At 40.4% G+C, this 13,144-nt stretch overlaps 1 protein-coding gene across 5 annotated transcripts in view; it reads left to right on the top strand.

Annotated features, from left to right (window-relative positions):
• Positions 1–13,144, top strand: part of MIA3 (MIA SH3 domain ER export factor 3) — a 49,712-nt gene that overhangs the window by 30,445 nt on the left and 6,123 nt on the right. For all 5 annotated transcript variants that reach the window (XM_075925238.2, XM_075925237.2, XM_075925234.2 and 2 more), the window contains exons 8-18: positions 280–301; positions 1,771–1,859; positions 2,087–2,164; positions 2,251–2,361; positions 3,655–3,726; positions 5,763–5,867; positions 7,185–7,307; positions 7,422–7,539; positions 8,194–8,249; positions 8,549–8,639; positions 10,321–10,459. In XM_075925238.2, the coding sequence (XP_075781353.2) occupies positions 280–301; positions 1,771–1,859; positions 2,087–2,164; positions 2,251–2,361; positions 3,655–3,726; positions 5,763–5,867; positions 7,185–7,307; positions 7,422–7,539; positions 8,194–8,249; positions 8,549–8,639; positions 10,321–10,459 (1,004 nt within the window). The remainder of the gene's footprint in view (positions 1–279; positions 302–1,770; positions 1,860–2,086; positions 2,165–2,250; positions 2,362–3,654; positions 3,727–5,762; positions 5,868–7,184; positions 7,308–7,421; positions 7,540–8,193; positions 8,250–8,548; positions 8,640–10,320; positions 10,460–13,144) is intronic.

Consider the following 13,144-nt stretch of genomic DNA (forward strand, 5'->3'; position numbering starts at 1 on the left):
TGTAGCAAACTAGCCACACCTGACTGGCTAAATAGCCACATGTGGCTAGTAGCTAGCATGTTGAACACCATGGGTCTAGAAGGAGTGAAGTTTGTTTGTTCACTTTGATTGGCAATGATATATATGTAGATCTTGCCATATACTAATTCAGACCACATATTCTTAAAGCTTATTACTACCTCCCTCTCATGGCTTTTTTCCTCCCTTTGGGGAGGGATTCATAGAAGCCTTTAAATAATTCTTTTTGTGACCAGTTCCCTTTGTTCTTTTCTCCTGCAGGTAAAGAGTAGAATTTATCAAGGTAGGATTTTTTATTCTTTTCAATGTTCTTGCTGTTGTTGAAACACTTTCAACACGTGTTATGAGAGCTAAGTATTAGTCATCTTGTCCTTTTCAAGGAAATACATATTTAAGATTAGTATATGCTAGGGGAAGCCAGCATGAGCTGCATGTGTTGTGCTGTGGCAGTACTTGTCTTTTAATATCAAGATGCTTCATGGATTGGCTGCCTGGAATAAGAAACATTAGATTGTAAGGTTTCTGATCCCTTACAGATCTCGCCTCTAAGTTAAGGATACAGGCAGCAGTCACTAGCAACACTTCAGATGCCATCCTCAGTAGGGTGGAGGTTAGATGTCAAAACTCTGTGTAGTGGGGAGGAGAGGGACAGTAGTTGCACTGCGGTTTATGGGTTACATGAGCAATAATTGGTGTCCCTTACTTCGGGGGGAAGAATACATAACTTCCTTGCAGAAGTTGTCATGGAGGAAGCTGGAGATTTGGAAATCTGAAAATGGGAGAATTGTACTTATGACACCTAGGGAGATGTGAGAGGTGGTTTGGGGCTTGGATAAGCCTACTGCCATAGTGTCCAGCCAGTTCTGAAGCAGTAGCCAGCCACTACAGTGGCTATACTGCTATAGTGAACTAGTCATGCTCAACTGGACAAATAGCCACATTGTTCAAGCCAACTAGCCATACTCAGCCGGCCAAAAAGCCACATGTGACTAGTGTGTTAGACACCACAGGTAGACTAGATAGATGTTTGTGAAAAAATTATTAAAATTAAAATAATATTGACACTTAACACTGAAACCTAAAGAGGACAACTTAGCAAGCCATTTAGATGGAGGAGCAAATTCACACCTTTCAAGGCTACTGCTTCATCAGCAGTCCACCCTGTAAGGACAAAACACAGTTCCATCAAACTCATCAGCACCACTCACCAGTTTATGATCTATTTGTTCATGTTTTCAGTGTTTCCTCCACTAGTACAGGAGGTAGAACCCTTGGCCTAGATTCTCTGCTGCACAGATTTTATGTAGATCTGTTTTAGTTTTGATGCAGTAGAGGGGCAGCCATAAGGGAGTCACTTACAGTTCCCTGAGTCTCAGGACAGATCTGCACCCCCTTCCCACAACATCTATGTAAGCTAGAGAATGTGCACTGTCAGGGCATAACCAGTATACATCCTCTTCTGATCATGCTTCCTTTGCTCTCTGAGCAAACATGTACAAGATCCAGGCACTCCAGTTCTGCATTTGCTGAAGTTTCCCCATGACACAGAAATGCTTAACTCTGTTTCTTGTTGCTTTCCAACCTTTTTATGTAAAAAGTTTAAGTTCTACAGCACAATTGTGCAGGTAGTGAGTGCTATGGAACTGTGGCATGTACACGCCCCTGCTTTGTGATATATTCCTCCTCAGTTGAAAACAGTTGACACAGCGGTAATAACAGTTTTGAGTTTTAGCTATATTCTTTTCCTCTTAGTGACTGAAAAGCAACTTGCTGAAAAAATTAAAAATCTCCTACAAGAAAAAACAAAAATTTTAGAGAGGATGTCAGAATATGATCAAAAGGTAGGTATTGCTTACTTCATGTATTCTGTTGTTGATTTACTGTACAGTGAATTCGCTGCTCATGTCTTAGCATTATCTCGGTAGCCTACATGGCATATTGTCTTCTGTCATGTTTCTCTGTTTGGCATCTGGGATACAGTTTGCAAATAACATGCAAAATACATTTATTGTATTATTTGTTGATTGTACCTCCTGTGTTATTAAGCTTATTGTTTCTGCGCATCTAGATTAACGAAGCCAAAGAATCTGTGAAAGTGGCCCAGAAACAGAACACTAGTCTCTCCAATGAAGCTGCAGGACTTAAAGTAAGGAATAGCTCATGCACTCTATGACATGCATGAAAATATACAAATATGATGCTTTAGTTGTTTGGGAATTGTTTCTGTTACAGGATGTTATCAAGGGTCTTGAAGAAACAAACCATCTCCTAGATGACAGAGTGAGAAACCTGCACACAATGCTACAAACAGAGAGACAGCAGAATGTGAAGAAAGAGGACAAAGTAAGACCTGAGTAATCGCAGGTCGTGCCCTAAAGGAGTTTAGCTGGGGGGGGGGGGGAGTGTTAGTATGCTTGAATGTTGAGGTGAGGAAGGCTGAGTGAACTAGTCCAGAAAAAGTAAGGAGGTAAACCCTCCCCAAACTCAGAAGTAGAGTTTTGGCCAGCCTTTTATTCACATGATTCTGCATTTCCTTGTCTCAACAAAAAGCAGATATAATGAAATCCAAGGAGAAAGATTGCGCTCTGGAATTTACTGGCAATATTGGTTCTAGAGATGTGACTAGTTGACCAGTCACACACACCCTTGCTGCCTCTGTATCAGCAAGGGGGTGGCCAGGAGCTTAAAAGACTGTTCCCCCCCAGCACTGTTTCCGTGGGGAGGCAGAGGCACAGTAAGGAAAATGGTGCAAGCGAGGACTAAAGTGCTGGGTCCCAACTGCTGTGCCTCTGTCTTAAATTTAGTAAGAACCACGAGCGGCTCCTGCTACACTTAAAAGGCAGAGGTGCAACCGGAATAGCAAGACTCTCCCCTCTCCCCCCCACAAAACTAATCGAGTAGTGGGTGGAAATGTCATCAATTACTCGATTAGCTGATTAATCAAAATTTAACATCCCTAATAGGAGGACGACTGGAATATAGTCTGGAACCAAAGTGGTGATCTGAAATTTCACCATCTCCCTAGGAACCTGTTTTGTTACTAAAATGAGGTTTTCTAAGATTACCTTTATCTAAGTCTTTTGCATTAGAAGGATCACCATGAAAGGATATGTCTATACTGCAGCTGGGAGCATGTCTCCCAGCCTGCCTACACAGATGTGTCTAGATCTGGTCAAGCTAGCATATTAAAAGCAGCAGCATTGATGTTGTGGCATGGGGAAAAGGTATAACCTCTCTAGCTGAGAACTGACCCCCGGAGTATATTGGGCATGTATTCAGGCAACTAGCCCATCTAACTTGAGCAGTGCTAGTGTGTGTCCTGGAAGTGAATTCTGGCGTTACTCTTTCATTTGGTCAAAAGTTGTTGCTGAGTGGCAGCAGCAAACTGTACCTTTCACGTGAGGCTGGAGAAACGCTGCTAGCCAAGAAATCAAGGGTTATAGCTTATTCCTAAACCAGTACTTTTAATTCCCCTACTCCTGGTGTGGCAATGTATTGTGCTTCAATTAGTCTGAGGGCTGGCACTGAAAATCTAATTTATGTTCACATCTCCAAAATCTATTATTTAATAGTAACTGAAATTAAATTTCAATTGTGAAGCTAAAATGGAGTCACCCTTAATTCTTTCTTATGCAGATATTTGAAATGCAGAAGTCTTTGGAAAAACTCAAAGAAGTTATCACGCTGCATTCTGTAGAGCTTTCAGAGGTAAGCACATTATAGCTCTTCCTTCAGAGTCTCACACAGCAACTGGTTTTGGTACTAGCTAGCTTTGTGTATTAACATTGTGTCCTTCAGAGTCCCTGTGTTCGCATCTTACACATTGTTTTAATCTTTGTACAAAATATCATTTTCAAATCTAATAACTGGCTAATCATTAATATTCTGGTGTGATAAGTATATAGTGGTTATTAAGAGTTATGGATATATACTAGAAATATAACTGAAGTGTGTTTTTAAACCAGACCAATCAGGGACACCTAGTAAACAAAACAAATTTAGACAAAGGAATGGGTATTTGATTTTCTGAGTGTCTTCTGTATCCCAGTTTTGAGGTAAGGTAACAATGAAGGTCTATTTTTACATATGAAGTAAACATAGCTATCAAGTTAACAAGCGGGAAAGAGAGCACAATTTCCTTTATCATGTCAGCTTCTTCACAGCTTGAATAAACTTTACTTTGAGGGGAAACCTTCAGAAGAATCAATTTCAAAGGTTTTATTGGTTTAAACAAACGGGGGTTCAGCTGCAAGAGATAGAGAATTGAATCAAGTGATTGTATACAGTATTACTGTATTCTAACCAAAGAGTCCAGTGTCACTTTAGACAAACAACCTTTCATGAGATACAGCTCATAAAGCTTATGCCCTAATACCAATTTGTTAATCTTTAAAGTGCTGCTGGACTTCATGTGTGTATGATGGTGTGGTTTTTGTTTTTTTCTGAAATGGACTAACACGGCTACTCCTGGAAACTTATAAAAGTACACAGAGTGAGTTCTTTTCTAGATGCTAATGATAGATGATAACATTATGAAATTGCATTAACACTATATGAGGAAATGTGGATACTTGATATGTTATAAATACTCGTGAAACAGGTTCCATACTAGTCAGGAGAGACAGCTGTTTATCTGTCTTTTGTTTCTACCATGCTTAATTTACACAGAACAGTAGACAGCCCATTTATATGCATAAGGTGATTCTTCTTGTTGAAATGGAGTAATTGAACTTATATCATTAAAAGTATGGAGCCATCTTTAGCATCCATCACTAGACAGACACAAGGGAACACAACTCTTGCAGGCTGAGAAAAATAAGTCCTTCAATCCAGGGTGGGGGATAATAGGGTTGACCTCTCTAGGAACTAAATATAGGTGAGAAACTTGCTTAGGCAAGGATTGTACCTTGCAAGATTAAGCTATGGAATTCTATAGATGCATGTGTTCACTTTTTTGTTTTACTTGTAGCCCTTTCTAATTTTATTCCTTTTACATCACTTAACATATATCTTGCTAGTAAATCTGTTTTATTCTGACTATAAATCAGTTCAGTTCTGTGTTGATATGGAAGGATGTATTTATCCCAATTAATAGATGTGGTGGCTTTGTGTCGTTAGAGCAGAGATGGGGAACATAGGGTCTGCTGTGTGAGGGGAATGTGGACAGGGTCTTTTCTCCTCAGTTGGGAGTCAGGTCAATGAGGCATTTTATTTTGTTTCACACTTGTGTGCAGTCTCTGACTGATTTTTCTGTGGGTCAGCAGCCCATTACCTAAAAAAGGTTCCCCATCCTTCCACCCTGCTTTAGAAAAACAAACCAACCTTTATTATTTTCTCTAAACTTGGGGCTAGAAATTACAAAGCAAATGGTTTTGGGAAAATTTGGGATATTTAGTGTGTTGGTGTCACCTTGCTGGTGGTGGTTAAATTTTTTTTTAAAAAAAGTCTGCTAGAAGCCAGTGTTGGGCTGTAAACAGGATGTTGGGATCACTTTAAGGTATGGTCTGCATGCTTATTGTTTAATTATAAGTATCCCAGGTTGGGAACTACAACCTCAAAGGATTGTGAGGCACACAGGTTTGCAGTGAAACAACTCCATCATGAGTCTAGATTACACCACAAGATCATTATAATAGCAAATCTTAGTCTGCTAGATTTGTCAAGGGGTTGCTTTTTACATACATTTTTTTCTATTTTACAGTTGACAATATACAATTCTTAAATGATGTGTTGACACTTTTTAGGTTCAGATAGCCCTCAATGAAGCTAAACTAAGTGAAGAAAAGGTAAAGTCTGAGCTCCGTCATGTACAGGAAGAGAATGCTAGACTCAAAAAGAGAAAGGAGCAAGTAAGCATTTCAGGCTCATTAGCCTTTTGATAACACCTGTTTTTCTTCCTTTAATTCTATTATATTTTACACTGTGCACAAGGTCTGTTGTAAAACTGAGTATTTTGTTTCAAAATATTTGTCATACAACTATTTTTCCTGCAATTGCAGAATTCTTGAGGCCAAATACTAGATTTGGGGATTTTTAAGGTTTCTGCTAAGGATACGAAAGACTAGTAACTCCCTCCCCCACACACACACTGCATCTTTCAGAAGGAGGCAGCAAGGGAGGGGGGAAGAGAAGGAGGTGCTTCAAAGCAGCAGTACCACGTGAAGCCTGGGGACAGACCCTGGGCTCCACGAGGCACTGCCGCTTTGAAATATTCAGCCTGGGCAGCTGGCCTGGCCTGCACGCGGTGTTTCAAAGTGGCAGTTCTATGTGGAGCCTGGGATCAGCTGGAATTGCGTCCCCAGCTGACCCCAGGCTCCATGTGGCACTACCGCTTTGAAACGCCACAGGGAGCATAGGGCCAGTGGGTGACTGGTGCTTTTCCTACACTTCAAAGGCAGAGGCGTCCTTATCAACTAATCGAATACTCGATTGAAATTTCTTTGACTATTCAATTAACCAGTTAGTCTAAATTTAACATCCCTAGTTTCCACAGCACCTAAAGATCTTAAACTGTTGCTTTTCAAGAATTTGTACACTGATATGCCATATATTTCTGCACTTTGTGGTATTTTAGCATATTCCTTCCTATGGTGTGATAATCAGTGTATGATCAGAACTGGTATTTCAGACACTAATGTTGCCACTTAGGTCAGAATAAAGCATTGTGAAGAATTGCTCTTGTTAGATATTGGAATGCAGCAGGCCATTCCGAAGCTACATCTTTTCTTTGGTCCAGAAACATGACCCATCTTGTACAGACTGATAGCAAAAGCTATTTCTTCTGTTTGTGTATTTGTTTTCTGCACCTCTTTGGATTGATTACCATGTTTTTAGAGGTCTGACTGGGATGCTGGTAACTTTTAATTAATTTCTAATGTTTAGAAGCAAGTGAGCGCTTTGACCCTAGTGTTAAATATTTAGATGATTAATAAGAATTACAATTCATAGAGCTATTGAACAATACATGTTGCAGAAAATTCTCTAGCACCCAGATTTTCAAGTATTCTGGGGATGATATGTCCTCATGTAAAATGTGAAGTTAATTTAAGCACACAGTCTCCATAGTCACCAGTGATTAGTTAACAGTTTGAAGTTGGCAATACATTCTGCATATCTTGTGCTAAAAAATAAAAGCCAAGAATCATGTTGACTTTTTGCTTTTTCAGCTGCTACAAGAAGCAGAGGGCTGGAGTGAAAGACACACTGAGCTCAGTGAACAGATCAGACTGTATCAGAAGTCTCAGAAAGACATAGAAGAAGCACTTGCTTACAAGGAAAATGAAATTGAAGTATGTTCTTGCTAAAGAGCAGCCATCTTAATTATTCCATATGTCAAATCACTGAATAACTCTGTAAAAGTTTTTCTCTATTTTTCTCTATTTTTTCTTTGATTTCTTCATTAGGTTTTGACTAATTGCATTATGCAGCTAAAGCAATTTGATACAGATTTTGAGGGCAAGAAGGATGAAGAAGGAATTGGATGGGAAACAGGAGATGATCTGGCCAATGGCGAACTGCCAGGTATGGAGCTCTTAAATAACAGGTAGCTTGAGCATGCAGTAGTTAAACATACCTAGATGATGAGAGAGCACTCACAAATCATATCATGGGAGAGGTACAGAATAAGTGTAGGTAATAGACCATGAGTTATGAGCATCTATTTTATGTTCTGCTTTGAGCATTAATTCCAGGACTTGTCTTCTAATTCCAGGACTAAAATGTCACTGATTATAGGACTAATCACTTAAGAAGAATTTCCTGTATGAGGGACATTTTTAAAATGTAGTGTAGCAATAACCTTCAGAAATAAAGATTCTCAGCTTTGCTGCATTATTTCTAATGCAAGTGCTGCAAGATAGTAGACCTCTTTTTAAATATCAAGATGTTAATCCAAATGAGTTACTTTAATCTGTTTAATCTTCCAATTGTTTGGTAGCTGAGATGTTGCAACTTCAGTTCAGAGATTTAGACTGAAATTGTTCAAAGCTGCATTGGGGATTTGGATGCCCTACTGATTTCCAAAGGGGTTGTGTGGGGAATAGAAGTCAGATCTCAAGATTCTTTGGATCTGTAAAATGCCTTTAAGGACTAATAAACATGTCTCAAATGATGGTCCTGGAACAATGAATATTAGGAAAATACAAATTAAGTAAAACAATTTACTTTATTTTCTAGATAACCGAAGTGAGAAGATGAAGAATCAGATTAAACAGATGATGGATGTCTCAAGGGTATATCTAATTATCATGTTTAGCAAACAACAAGAAGTCCTGTGGCACCTTAACAGATTTATTGGAGCATAAGCTTTTGTGGGCAAAGACTCACTTTGTCAGATTCATGAATGGGTCTTTGCCCAGGAAAGCTTATGCTCCAATAAATCTGTTAGTCTTTAAGGTGCCACAGGACTTCTAGTTGTTTATGCATATTCAGACTAACACGGCTACCCCTCTGATACTTGTTAGCATAGAGAATTAAAAGTTGTGTGACTTATCTAGGTTTATGAAATATTCTTGTTTTCCTTCTTTTACAGGTAAAAACAACATTATCTATAGTGGAAGAAGATAGAGATCACTTGCAATCCAAACTGAGTGATGAAATCGCAGCAAGGCATGAGCTTGAAGGTGGGTTCTACAAAAGAGCCACTTAGTGTGAAATGCTGTTTGTGTGATTTATAAATAGGAATCTACCAATTTCACAGATGTGAAGAACATGTTATGTACTATGAAATAAGCCGTTCCCAGTGAAATCTGATCTCTCCAAAATCAGCCAAGCTCTGGAGAGACAGGACTTGTCCTTCCCCAGAACAATTATTATTGGAGAGAGATCAGATGCACCTCCCCTGGCAGTGCAGAAATGAGGGTGTACCAACCTCACTTCTGTGCTGCCTCAGCCTCAGAGCTAAGCTCTGGGCTTCTATCCCTAAAGCTCCTGCCAGGGCTTGGGGCAACTAGGCTGGGGGCTGCTACTCTTCCCTCCCCCCCCCAGTGACTCTTGCCAAGGTTGGGGACTGATCAGGCTCCAGCAAGGGTTCAGGGCTTCTATCCCCTACAGCTCCTGGGCTGGGGACTGCTAGTCTCTGCAGCTCTTTCCAGGCTCAAGGCTGCCCCCCACCCACCTCCCCAATTCCTTCTCAGGCACAAGGCTACTGTCCATCCCCCATACTCCCTCTCAGCTCCTACCTGGGGGCTGCCGCACACCATAGCTATACCAGCCCCCATGTGAGGCTTTGACCCTGCTCTTCCCTCCCCCCCCCCCCTTGCAGCTCCTGCCTGGGTTCTGGATTGCCCTGACTCAAGGCTTCTGCCTCCCCTTCTGGCTTCTGCACAGGCTTGGGCTTCATCCCCCACAGCTCCTGCTGTGACTCTGAGGTTCCACTATGCAGTTTATGCCTAGGCTGGAACACCCAATTTTCAAATTGTCCAGGTTCTCTGGGTATGGACCCCATAGGCCCATGCATTAATCCACCACTGGTACTGCCTAACAGCTAGGAGCTCCCAGTTTTATAGCACTTTGAGCAACACTGGGGAGATGGCACCTTTGGGAGCCTCCTCCAGCTGTAGGAAAGTCCATAGCTGTTGCTGTCTAGGGATGTTAAACATGTAATTCTTTAATCGTGTAACTGACAAAACAATTGTCAACTACACGATTAATCGTTAGGGGTTAGCACTGCAGGCACTCAGTCCTGGCTTGTGCTGGGGCTAGCAGCTACCCCCACCGTGGCTCTGCACTATGAGTAATTTAGGACGCGGTGGGCAGGCAGCCTGGCTTGATCCCAGCTGACACCAGGTCCCAGGAGCTACTCCCACTGCAACTCTGCATGAAAAGTAATTTAGGAGCCAGGCTGCCTGCCCACCAGCTCCTAAATTACTTTTCATGAAGAGCTGCAGTGGGGGTAGTTCTCTGGACCCAGCAGGAGGCAGGCTACTGGCCAGCCCTCTAAAAAATTTACTGGCAGAGCAGCAGGAAGGATGTGTGTAGTTGGTAGCATTAATTGATAAGCTTTTACTTATCAGTTAATCATTTCACTGACTACAGTATTACATCCTTACTGCCTTCAGCTGGGCTCTGAAGGCAGCACAAATGTGAGTATGCAGTCCTACAATCCCCCATAATAGCCTGGGGATTGTGGCAGTGAGGAGAGATTTCCCATCACAATCTTCTATGGAGTTCCTGATCTCAAAGTTACAACATGAAATTTCAGATGTATCTGAAATTTACCAAAATGAACCATGAATTTGATAGTGCCCTATTTATATCTGCTGGTAGCAGTTTGACACTGCTTCATGTGTTTGTCTCCTACAGAGCAAATAAAAAAGCTGGAACATGATTCTTGTGCGCTACAGACAGCTAAAGCTAGATTTGAAAACGAATGTAAAACTCTGCAACAGAAGGTGGAGATTCTCAATGAGCTATATCAGCAGAAAGAGATGGCACTTCAGAAGTAAGCTTTGTTTTTCGTTCCACCTATATATAAGGAGCGTCATCTGATGTTTCTTCTCTGTTCTATCCTCACTTCGAATTGCTTGGTTAAATTTTAATATACAAAATTCTCTCATGTAGTGCCATAATCACTGCTTAGATAAAGTTGAAGTGATCTTCTGATTGCAAGCCTATATATGACAACCTCCTGCACAGTTTCCCCAGAAACTTGACTTTCCTGAAAATTTTCACAAATCTGCTTCTAAAGTAGAAGCTTTTGGGTTCATGGGGAGTTTTCAGTAAAACTTTCTGGCTTATCTTGGCTCCAAACAGCTTTTCTTGCAAACTTCTTATTTATGATGGTGTTCTTGCTGAGATGTACCTTTTAGTATCTTGCAGAGAAAATAATAAATACATTTCTAATATATTTATGTTGAGTAATTGGATCAGTTTCCAATAATCTTTGAGCATTGCATTTTGCTTCTTGCGTCTATTTTTGCATTTTTAGGGGGAATTCATGTGCTTTGGAAGATAGGATAATTCAAAATTATGTAGACAAACTGGAGATATGGTCTGAGGTAAATAGCATGAAATTCAATAAGAAAAATGCGAAGTACTCCACTTTGGAAGGAACAATCAGTTGCACGCATACCAAATGGAAAATGACTATCTAGGAAGGAGTACTGCCGAACGGGATCTAGGGTCATAGCGGACCATGAGTCAACAGTGTGGCACTTGTCCAAAAAAAAAAAAAAAAAAAAAAAAAGAGAGCAAACATCATTCTGGGATGCATTAACAAAAGTGTTGTAAGCCAGACACAAGAAGTAATTCTTCCGCTACCAGTTCTGGGGGGCTACATTTTAGGAAAGATATGGACAAATTGGAGAAGGTCCAGAGAAGAGCAACAAAAATGGTAAAAGGTCTAGAAAACCTGGCCTATGAGGGAAGAATGAAAGAACTGGATTTGTTTAGTATGGAAAAGACTGAGGACATAACAGCTTTCACCCAAAAGGGTGTTACAAGGAGAAGGGAGAAAAATTATTCTCTTTAAGCTCTGAGGATAGGCCAAGAAGCAATGGGCTTAAATTGCAGCAAGAGAGGTTTAGGATGGACATTAGGAAAAACTTCCTAACTGTCAGGGTTGTTAAGTACTGGAATAAATGGCCTCAGGAGGTTGTGGAATCTCCGTCTTTGGAAAAATTTTTAAGAGCAGGTTAGAGAGAGAGAGAGAGAGAGAGAGACAGACATCTGTCAGGGATAATCTTGATAGAGCAGGGGACCGGACTTGATGTCCTCTCAAGATTCCTTTCAGTCGTATGATTCTGTGAAAGTTAACATGGGAAGGCAATGATAGGTGGAGTAAGAAGTGAGTGGTGAAGGATTAGGCCAGGTCTGCACTAAGATACATCTGTATAACTTACATCATTCAGGGATTTGAAAAATCCCAGTTAATTCCAACCTGAACTCCTGGTCTAGACAGCACTTTGCCAATGAGAGGGCTTCTCCCATGGACCTAGCTGCCACCTCTTGCAGGGATAGATTAACTACACCAGTGGGAGTTCTCCTGTCAGTGTAGCAGTGTCTTTGCTAAAGTGCTTCAGTATAGCTGTGCAGCAGTTTGAGTATACATGCCTTGGAGCAGCATTGGGAAATTAGATCCCTTACCTGTTCATTCCCCATTTATTAGTGTTTGGAATTTTTTTAAGTTGTAGAAATATTTTTAAAGTATAAACCTCCTCCTTTGGTAGGGACACATGAACTAGACTCTGAACCATGCTTCCCGCTAAAAGGAAAATGTAGTTAACAACAACAAAGTTCTAGAACAGACTATTGTTTACATGGAAGAAAACCAGTAAGAGATGGAAAATTAATTAACACAAACCGAACATAGTACCAAAGGACTTCACCTGATAAGACCAGGGTCCATGTACTTTAGTGTCCTGTTATCAACAATGGCCAAAATCAATTCTTTCAGAGGAGGGTGTAGGAAACCTTGAAGGAGGCAGTTATGGGATAATTTGCCCTTAAGGAAAGTTTCCTTCTAGCGCCCAGTAGTTCCAGGTTGTTTTGTGCCCTGAAGTATGAGAATTCAGATAATTTCCAAAACTTACTTTTAAAGAAGAATTTTCTGTTAACTCTGGATAATCTTCTTATGCATTTAATACTTTGATTAAAAAAAACTGATTTGATTGAAACTCTGCCAGGGGACAACTCTCACACTCCACAAAATCTCTCTAAATATGACTAAGTAAGGCAAAGATTTTTTTTTATGGTCATTTTTAGTAAAAGTCATGGACATGTCTCAGACTGCCCCAGCAGCAAGCAACACACACTGTTTCTACATCTCTCACATACTCACTTCCCAACACACGTGTGTTATGACGAAATTATTACTACTTGGTGCTTCCTTCAATGCACATTTATTCTCTGTAACTTTTATTATTTCAAAGTGCTGTTATTTTAGTTTCTAGACTGGACTACGTCTTTCATAATTTTTTCTTTCTTACGCTTAACTTTAATTCTTCAAGTAGTGAACTTTTAAAATGCTTAACCTGACCTGGCTGGAATAGTTACTCCTATGCTAACTTTTCAAAGTGTGTGTGTATTTTTTAATTGTTTGTTTGTTTTTCTACTGGTGGCACACATCCACACATTACTTTGATACTGGTGCACATAATACTATTCTGTATCTGCACAATCGATGGAA

The sequence above is a fragment of the Pelodiscus sinensis genome, chromosome 3, assembly GCF_052426305.1.
Source record: "Pelodiscus sinensis isolate ZL-2025 chromosome 3, ASM5242630v1, whole genome shotgun sequence".
Taxonomy (NCBI): domain Eukaryota; kingdom Metazoa; phylum Chordata; order Testudines; family Trionychidae; genus Pelodiscus; species Pelodiscus sinensis.